The following is a 9,247-nucleotide window of genomic DNA, read 5'->3' on the forward strand; positions in this document are numbered from 1 at the left end:
TGTGCATGTCTGTGTGTGTGCATGTGGTGTGTGTGCGTGCACACCTGTGTATGTGTGCATGTCTGTGTGTGTGTGTGTGTGCACGCCTGTGTATGTGTGCATGTCTATGTGTGTGCATGTGGGGGGTGTGCACACACCTGTGTATGTGTGCATGTCTGTGTGTGTGCATGTGTGTGTGCACGCCTGTGTATGTGTGCATGTCTGTGTATGTGTATGCATATGGGTGTGTGTACTCATCTGTACGCACGTACATGTGGGTGTGTGTGCGTGCATGTCTGCATGTGCATTTGTGTAGGGGAGTATGCACGCCTTTGCGTGTGCGTGCATGTATGTGCATGCACATGTGGGAGGTTCAGCTTTGTGGGTGCAGCCCAGGAACAAGTGAGTGATTCTACCCACTGTCTTGTGACCTGCCAGCATATCTGGGGACTTGGCCCAAGTGGGGATGCTCGATCTTGGGTTCTCAGGGGCGTGCCTGACTCAGAACCTGCTTTCCAGGTCCCCACAACAGTCTTCACCCCACTGGAATATGGCTGCGTGGGGCTGTCAGAGGAGGAGGCCGTGGCACGCCATGGAGAGGAGCATGTGGAGGTAAATCAGGGCCCTGAGGAGAAGGGGGTGCCACAACATGACGCCTGTGTGGTACTCGTGCCCCATGACACCCCCTTCCCGAAGGAGGCCCAGCAAGCGAGCAGGAGCTGGACAGGACAGGAGCGGGGTGGGACATGGAGACCCAGAACGATGGCGGGAAGGGGCCTGTGAGATGAGTATTAGAGGGCAACCCCAGAAACTAGGGAGCCCTTAGGGTGTGGCCCACCTCACAGGGGCACTTGTCTCCCTAGACCTGTAAGGCTTCTCCTGCCCTCCGACCTCTGCTCCCTTTGTCCCCTGCCCTCCTGCCCTGACCTGTCCCTGCCCCCAGGTACCTCGCTTTCCTGCGACTCCCCCTGTGGTTCCCACAGTCTCAACTTCCCCGTCCCACCCTCGCCCCATGCCAGCCCCTGCCTCTACTCCTCTGAGATCCTCCCCGTCCCTGAAGGCCCCAGACAGCCCAGATTGGGTACTCACCCTGGAGGCCGGGGTTTTCATCAGACAAGGCTGTTTCTGGGGTCTGCTCCGGCCGGCTATGGCCTGGGGGTGGCTACAAAGCGTGCCCCAGGTAGCCCAGCAAGATGCGGGGAGGCTTTGGATGCTGGAAGCCTTCAATGTGGCTTTCTCTTGCTGCTGCAGAAACTGGCAGGCAGACTGGTTAGAAACCAGACCCCATGTGGTCACAACAGCAGGGCTTGGTGCCCTTTGGGAATGAGTCACTGGACTCCAGGGCCTGCCCCTTGCCCCAGCGCCCTGGTCTCCTCCATCAACAGGCCAGGCCTGACAGGCCAGCCTTCCCCCCAGCACTTTATTTGCTATTTTTGTTTGATTCATCACAAGTACACTGGGACATATGTTCATGGCATTTTATAATGTTGTTTTATGTTTCACAATGTTGAATGGCCAAATACCCTTTGTTTGTTTTCTTTTCAATTCTGTCTTAGTTAGAACAATATTCTCTGAAGCTCCATTAATTAATAATGGCTGTGTAGCACATGTGAGGGCCCTGCTCATTTTTTACTCGGCCGCAGCCCCGAACACACTGTCGAGCCCTTCTCGGGTGCTGAAAGCCTTTGTCCGACAGCTCCGGTGTGGGCCAGGGGTGGCCCCACACCTCCCCCTCCTCCCTGCTCAAGTGAGGGCCCAGCAAGCACTAGGGTGCCTGAGGGAGGCCAGATGGCCGCCCGCTAACTCACTTCTGCCCCCCACTGCTGAGGTCGCCCTGTCCACTCTGCAGCGCCTACCTGGTCTGAGCTCCAGGGCGGGGCCCATGCCCTGTGATGACCCTTGGGCTCTGTGATAAGTCACCGCAGGCGGTGCTTGGCCTCTGGTGCCATGTTCATGTAGGTCTCAGCCTGGAAGGGAGAGATTCTGTGCTGCAGACAGTGTGGCTCCAACCACAGGTGCCTGTGTGTGGGAGAGAGGGGTACTCGCCATGCCAGCTGAGTAATGTCCTGGCCCCAGACCACAACCTGTGGGCCGAGTGGGAGATTCTGGGTTCCCGCTGCACCCACACAGCCTGTTGGACGTGGAAAGTGCCCACAGGGCTTGATTTGCTGCAGCTGCTGACTCCAGGAATCGGTATCTTGTCACCAGGTTTATCACGCCTATTATAAACCCCTAGAGTTCACAGTGGCTGAACGGGATTCATCCCAGTGTTACATAAAGGTGAGTGTCCCTTTGGGCCTGGCCTGGGGCACGCCAGGTAGTGAGAGGGAGGGAAAGAGCAGGGCCCAGGTGGGGGAGCTTCACACAGCCACACATGCCCTAGGGGCTGGGCCGTGCGCAGCCCTGGGGTCCTGCCTCCAGCCAGGCAGCAGCTAACAATGTGGCTTTCAGATGGTGTGCCTACGGGAGCCCCCGCAGCTGGTGCTGGGCTTGCACTTCCTCGGCCCCAACGCAGGCGAAGTTACTCAAGGATTTGCTCTGGGGATCAAGTAAGTCCAGAGGAATGTCGGCGGTTACGTGATGCTCAGACTGGTGTCCCTCTGAATGTTGGCAGCGCTACAGTGGAAAGTCCGCTGCATTGACATTGCTTTTATGTAGTGTTGTCCATGCTTTCAGCAGAGCGTCTCCTCAGATGGGGCAGGTCCAGCCAGACGACAGGCAGCTTTCTTCTGCAGCCAAACACTGTTAAGCCAGCCACACCGAGTGTCTTTATATGGCCGGGGCCACCTGGGGAGCGAAGGAGCGACCCTCTCTCTGGCTGGCCCTGTTTGGGGGTCACTGTTTGGGTCTCTTCTACTCAGAATGAGCAGTGTTGGGACCTTTGCTCATGGGGCCCATCGCCCAGGTGGTCACAAGTAAGGTCTCAACCTCGAATGTGCCGTGAGAGCCACCCCCAGGGTAGACGTTGGTCTACTGGAGCTCCAGCCATTTTCTGCATCTCGCCCTGTGTCTTTGGCATAGGCTGTGCCTTGTGGGGCCCAGAGCTGCCTAGAGCCGTTGCTAATGGAGGCTCTAGGTAGGAATGGGTTGTGCAGGGCAGTGAGGAGTTTGGCAGCTGGGTGTGGGGCTGTCAGAGGCAGGACGGTGGGGTGAAGCAGAGGTGAAGGGCAGGGAGGGCCTGAACTCATAGAAGAGTAAGTGTGAGCCACCTGGATTCCCACGTATGCTTGAGGTGTGTGAGTGTGGCCGAGAGCCTTGGGGTGGGTGGAGATGGGAGGTCTGAGCTCAGGGCAGGGTCTCAAGGAGCAAGTTCGATACCCAGAAAGGCTGATGGAGGGGCTGCAAAGGCCAACGTTCTAGCCTTCAGATGGGCCTGAGCCCTCAGATGGGGGCACCCCGTCACAGAGCAGCGAGCCTCAGGCCCCACCGTTGCCTCCTAGCAAGGCAATCACTGGGTTGTGGGGTCAGTTTCTCCTGGGTTGGGGGCAGGGGCTGGGCCTCAGAGGACAGCAGAGCAGGCAGGGCTGGGTCCAAGGTTGGATTCACATCTTTGGAACATGCGACTGTGGTCCCTGATCCCGGGATACACACTGCCCCCTGTTCAGTGCAGAGTGACCATTGGAAGGGAGCCCATGAGCCTGGTACAGACTCTGCTAAGTCCTGCCAGAGCCTGTTGGGGATGGGCAGTCGACCCTGGTCACAAGGAGAGCAGCTGAGGGTGACCCCTGGGACCTGGCCCACTGACCCGTGGTGAGTGCGGGAGGCCAGGCTATGCATAGCACCACAGCCCCAACTCCAGCCCAGGGGGTCTATGGGGCTGTCAGGACAGGGAGAGCATGGCTATCCCACAAAGCCATCTCCATCCATTCTCTGACATGCTGGACTGACACTGAGCTTCTGGAGCCATTTCCGGAGAGACTTTTTAAAACGTGGCAACCTTTTTCATAATGCAACTGCAAAGGGCTGATTTCTTTAATATGCGAAGAGTTCTTAGAAATCAACAGTAACGATTATAGGCCAGATCCGATAGACAGATAGAGAACACGAATAGGAAATTCACAGGAAAAGAAACTAAAAATAAGTAGAAAGCTGCTGTGCCTTGTTCGGAATTTAAGATGTAATTGAAACACCAAGAAATCCTTTAGGTTGGTGAGGTGTCCAGTAACCGCACAGTGGAGACACTGAAGGTTTGAGCGACTCAGCGGAGTGATGACAGCAATGTTTCAGACACAGTCGGGAGGAGGGGCCGGACCCGCCTGTGAGGGCCTTCTGTCCACATTTGAAATGTACACACTGGTCGTTCGTGGTGGGAATCTTCCCACCAGATAGATATTCCAGCACATGTGTGCACAGATGTAAGAAGAGCTGCTTGTTGCAGCCTTGTCTGCAAATGATGGTGGTTCCCTATGGAGCGTCCACCTGCGCTGTGCCCCCAAGGACTGAGCAGTGCAGGGGGGGTGGTCACTGCTGAGCACGCAGGGGCCACATGTGTGACAAGTGCTGGGTGCGGAGCAGAGCAGGGTTGGGGTGGGGTGGCGGCGGGTGCAGGCTACAGCCATAAGAAGTGGGCTTGGGCAGAGTGAGGAAGGGGGCCTTACAGAAGGACCAGCTGGAGCCACCACCCAAGTAGGGCTGTGCCTGGGGGGCTGGGAGCAGCAGGAGGCCAGGCTGGAGCAAATGAGGGAGGGGGCAGGTGGGAGGCGGGCTAGAGGTGGGGCTGCATGGCCAGTGCAGGCACCAGGCATTTCCTCGGAGGGAGGTGGGATGAGTCCAACAGGTGTTGGCAGGTGTTCCTGGCTACTGGCTGGAGGAGAGAGGGTGCAGGACTGGGGGACGGTGAGGAGACCAAGACTTCCAAGGCCCCCTCCTTTGTGCCACCTTCCCGGGGACAGAGTGATGTGAACATGCCTCCCTGCACTGCCTGATTCTCCCCTCCCCCTGCGTGTAGGTGTGGGGCCTCCTATACGCAGGTGATGCGGACCGTGGGCATCCACCCCACCTGCGCTGAGGAAGTGGCCAAGCTGCGCATCGCCAAGCGCTCGGGCCTGGACCCCACCGTGACGGGCTGCTGAGGGTAAGCTGCCATCCCTGCCAGGCCCAGGGCACACCGCACGCCTGCTGCTCCCACAGACCAGCCCTTCGGAGGCTCAGATCCAGGTACACATGTGGGGCCGGGGCTCTACGTAAAGGCAGAGCAGTGACGGGAGGGGGGTGGGTACCACTGTGAACTGCTCTACAGGTGTGTGGCAGGCTGCACCTGCCATGCCACCTCAGACAGGTGAGCCCTGGGCCCAGGCCACAGTGCCAAAGAAACGGGGCTGGGAAGGGAGGCCATTGAGGGCCTTACCCCCACCCCGCACCCCTAGGGTACCCCCAGGGCCTAGCCTGGCTGCTGCTGCTCCCCACATGCAGGAAGTGTCTTGAGGCTGGGCTCACATCCTGTCCCAGGTGGTCTGTCCCAGGTGGGACCTAGGTATAGAAAGTGTCCCTCAGAGCGAGCTGAGTGGGCCTCTGGGTGGGAGGAGCAGTCCTCCCTTTCCCGCCTTGCTCCACACAGAGCAGTGCTGGCTTGTTTCTCTCTTGCCCAGAAGGTGGAGATGCTGCTTTGTGCACGGCTGCCACCGCACAGCTGGTTCTGTTAGAGCTTCGCAAAGTCAGGCTGGGCGGGCGGCAGCCAGGAGCCTTTAGCTATGTTGTTGATCCCAACTCTCTTCTGAGGAGGACGACATTAGTGAGACCCTCCTTGACCCCTGCTGAAGGGATGCCTGTGGTCAGGGCCTTTCATCTCCCGGTCCGAACACCCTCCAGCTTCCGAGGGCTGGTGTTAGGGGCCGAGCAGTGGCCCAGGGTCCCGCGGGCAGTGGGCCCAGGGCCTCCCCAGAGGCACTCTGAGCACCTGCTGCTCCGTGCCTCCCCAGCCAGGGCGGCCTCAGATATGGACAAACAAAAGGCATCCTGAGGAAACTCTTATCAGAGTGTCACACCTAACAGAGATGTTTTGTTAAGAGTGTGCCATAAATTTTTATCATTTCAAAATATTTTTCCCAGTATAACTGCTCCCTGTGACGCATCAACCTGGGGGAGGGGGAGTGAGGGCTCTTCAAGGCTTGTTTCTCATCTCCCTGTGTGTGGGCATGAGAGACATGACCAGGTGAATAATGCAGGGATGGTGTGGCCACCTCGTCTGACCGCCCCATCTTTGGCAGGACAGTGGAGACCACGCCCAGGCGAGCCTCGCCCCTGCCTGGAGAGCCTCTGAGGTAGACTGTGTGGGGCGGCGTGTCTGGATGGATTGCCCATGTGTCCTGCAGGGATGGCTCTGCCGGGGCTGTCAGCCCCACACCTGTGCCTCGCACCCCCTCCTGCCTGGGCCAGCCCGGCCAGGCCCCGGATGCCAGACAATGACGACCTGTGCAGAAACCCACCCTATGGGCTGCCCATGTCCGAGCCCCCTGGCATTTCTGGAGAACAAATAAAGAGGGTGTTTTCCTGAAGCATGCCCCACCTGTGGCATCCCCGACATGCCCCCTAGGATAGTTCAGGCCGGGATGGGGCCTGCCACCCAGCCCGTCACACCTTCCCCTTCATCACCTCCCTTCATCATTTGGGAACTGCTTCCAGGTTGTGCTTCGATGGGAGCAAGGGTAGCGTCACCTCATTCCCAGCAGCCACGCCGGGGAAGACCCTTCCCATTTTTCTCCAGTACAGACCTCGGGGGATCCCCCTGGGGCCCTCTGCCCAGGTCTCTGTGTGCCCTGCAGGTGGTTAGGAGGGCTTTGTTCCAGAGCATCCTGCCAGCGGTGTGGCCCAGCAACAGGAGTGGGCAGGGATGTTGGAGGCTTTCTGCCCCCTGAACGTCAGGCACCTCATTATGTTTCCATGGTGGCCTCCAAGTCAGCTTGTCGGCTGTGCTCAGGCTAATCCTGCACATTGAGGCTTGATGGGCCCAGGGAGCGCCCGTCGGCACCGGCTGCACCTGTCAGTCACCACAGAGAGACAGCGCTGACAGCGACAGGCAGGGCCCGGCATTGTGCTGAGGCTTTAGCGGTGGTTAATCTGGTGTCTTTCTTAAGAAAACATCACTTAGTCTGCCGGCCCGGGAGCCCTGGATGGGACCCTGCTTGTCAGCAAACAAAGGAATGTCTTTGCACCTTAATGGGCCTATGGGAGCCTCAGACTCTCCGTGTGAAGCGTGTGCAGGAGCTCTCAGACGCCCAATTAAGATGCCAAGTACTGGGCTGGGCCGGGCCCTCTCGACAAGTGCAGTGAGAGATCATCCATGTCCCATTTAACGCACGGCTGGCAGCGCGCCCCTACCTGTATCCTGCGGGGAGGGCCACCTCTCCACTGGGATGAGGTGTTCCCCTGCCTCGGAGGCAAAGGTGAGGTCTGCAGAGGTCAGCTAACTGCGCTGCCAAGGCACAGGAAGGGCCTTCAGATTCCTCAGTTGATCGGCCCCTGCCTTGGGGCAAACAAGGAACCTGAAATGGCCTTGTTGCTTTTGTCATAATGGAAATAATGCCACCTGTGTGGTGCCTCTCTGGGGTGAGGACCAGGAGTGCCCATCGCTGGCAGGCAGAGTGCCGTCCACATGCGTGTGTCCCCACGACCCCCCCGAGGATTTTCTCCGCATGCCCCTTTCCCCGGCATGGACCTTGCTCCAATACACCTGCTGGGTCTGTAATACCCATTCTCCATGCTGTGTTTGGCCGGTGCCATCACCTAGAAGAGACTAAAGCCTCCTTGCTGCTGGGCACCGCCATTCTCACTGTCCAGTTCTGCAAGGAATAGCTCTTGGGGGATGCCTCCTGTGTGTCCCTGAGGTTCCATAGCCCCCGTTCTGGAGGCCCCAGACCCACTGGCTCTCCCAAATTGGCGCTCACACCCTGCCAGTAAAAGGTGGGCAGGGGCCTGGCCCAGTTCATGAGCAATGAGCATTCCAGGTGAGATCCTGCCACAGAGGGCCTGACCTCAGCCACTGCTGTCACCTGGGCCACATGCTGTGTCAGTACATGCTTGCCAGCCATGGGGCCCAGTGACCTGGACGTCCCACATGCACTCACTGCTCTGGTGGGGCCTGGGGATGAGAGCCCAGGGCCCCAGTGTGGCAGGATGTATGGCTAGCTGCGTCACTCAGGCTAGCCCCTTCACTGTGCATGTGGGTCTCAAGGCTAAATAAGGGCATGGGAGGCAAAACAGACATGCTGAGCTGCAGTGGTGTCATCCCACAGTCTTTTGCACTGCACTTGTCAAGGCCACCTGGCTGCAGGCTCACTGAGGGGCCAGAGCACTACAGACCAGGTGCTCTCCACCTGGCCCCAGGGCCGCCTTCCTGCCACCTTTATGTGTTTTTATGGTGCAGTGGAAATATGATTTTAATTCCTCAGATTGTTTCACGTAACCTACAATTACCCCCAGCAACGTCCTGCATGCTTCTGCTTATGTTTCCAGATTGGCCTGCTCAGGGGCCAAACCACCCCCTCCCTGCCTTACCCTTGGCTCTGAAGCCACGCAGGTCACCCTGTGGCTAGCCAGCATTCCTCTTCCTCCCCTATGCCCCTGAAGTGCTGTCCCTGACAGTCCCGAGGCCCTTTGGGAGGCAGGTACACAGGATGAGTGACAAGCAGTTAGTTATCCAGGGCTGGACTGAGAACAGAAGGGGTGAGACAAGGGAGGGGTGGGCCTGGCCTGAGGAGGGGATCTGAGACTGACATGAGGGAGTGCAGTAGGGGGCATCAGCTCGTTGGAGGTGGCCAAGATGCTCAGTCCCCCTCCAAACCCTCTGCAGGCTGCTGGTACCTCCCCAGCATCCCACAGCCCTGCACAGACCCCCCAGCTCTGCTCAGTGTAGCAGGGAACACCTGTCCTATGTGTGTAGCAGCTATGCTTGAACGCAGCTTGGGAAGGCCTGGCTGAGGAGGTGACCACCATGCCAAGCCAGGGGCCCTTGCAGGCAGAGTTGCCCTATGAGAAACAAGTGGGCGTCAGGTGGTGCCTGTGGCTCAGGGTGTCTGTGCCTGTGGCCTCAGGTTTGGGCTTGCCCCTGAGAACCACGGGGTGGCTTGTCCCACAGCATCTTGGCCACACGCCTCACTTCACGTAGCCCAGGCAGCAGCTTGGAGGCACAGAGAGTGCCCTGGGCCCCAGCCCACTCCACAGCCTAAAACAGGTCTGAGCCCCTCATCCACAGCTCACTGCTGGGTGCAGAGCTGCCGGAGCGCCTGCAATGCAGGTGGTCCAGAACCCTGCAAGAGGGATGCCCTGAGTA

General features: G+C 58.7%; 1 protein-coding gene across 3 annotated transcripts in view; it reads left to right on the forward strand.

The window, feature by feature from the left end:
* Nucleotides 1-6,473, forward strand: part of TXNRD2 (thioredoxin reductase 2) — a 48,471-nt gene extending 41,998 nt beyond the window's left edge. For 2 of the 3 annotated variants that reach the window (XM_019755885.3, XM_019755887.3), the window contains exons 14-18: nt 499-591; nt 2,188-2,259; nt 2,431-2,528; nt 4,928-5,136; nt 6,186-6,473. In XM_019755885.3, the coding sequence (XP_019611444.3) occupies nt 499-591; nt 2,188-2,259; nt 2,431-2,528; nt 4,928-5,057 (393 nt within the window). In that variant the 3' untranslated portion in view covers nt 5,058-5,136; nt 6,186-6,473. The remainder of the gene's footprint in view (nt 1-498; nt 592-2,187; nt 2,260-2,430; nt 2,529-4,927; nt 5,137-6,185) is intronic. The other variant, XM_074321837.2, reaches the window with a different exon arrangement.
* The last annotated feature ends 2,774 nt before the right edge of the window (nt 6,474-9,247 follow it).

The sequence above is a fragment of the Rhinolophus sinicus genome, chromosome 9 (assembly GCF_057876585.1).
Source record: "Rhinolophus sinicus isolate RSI-liver-muscle chromosome 9, RSI-T2T, whole genome shotgun sequence".
Taxonomy (NCBI): Eukaryota; Metazoa; Chordata; class Mammalia; order Chiroptera; family Rhinolophidae; genus Rhinolophus; species Rhinolophus sinicus.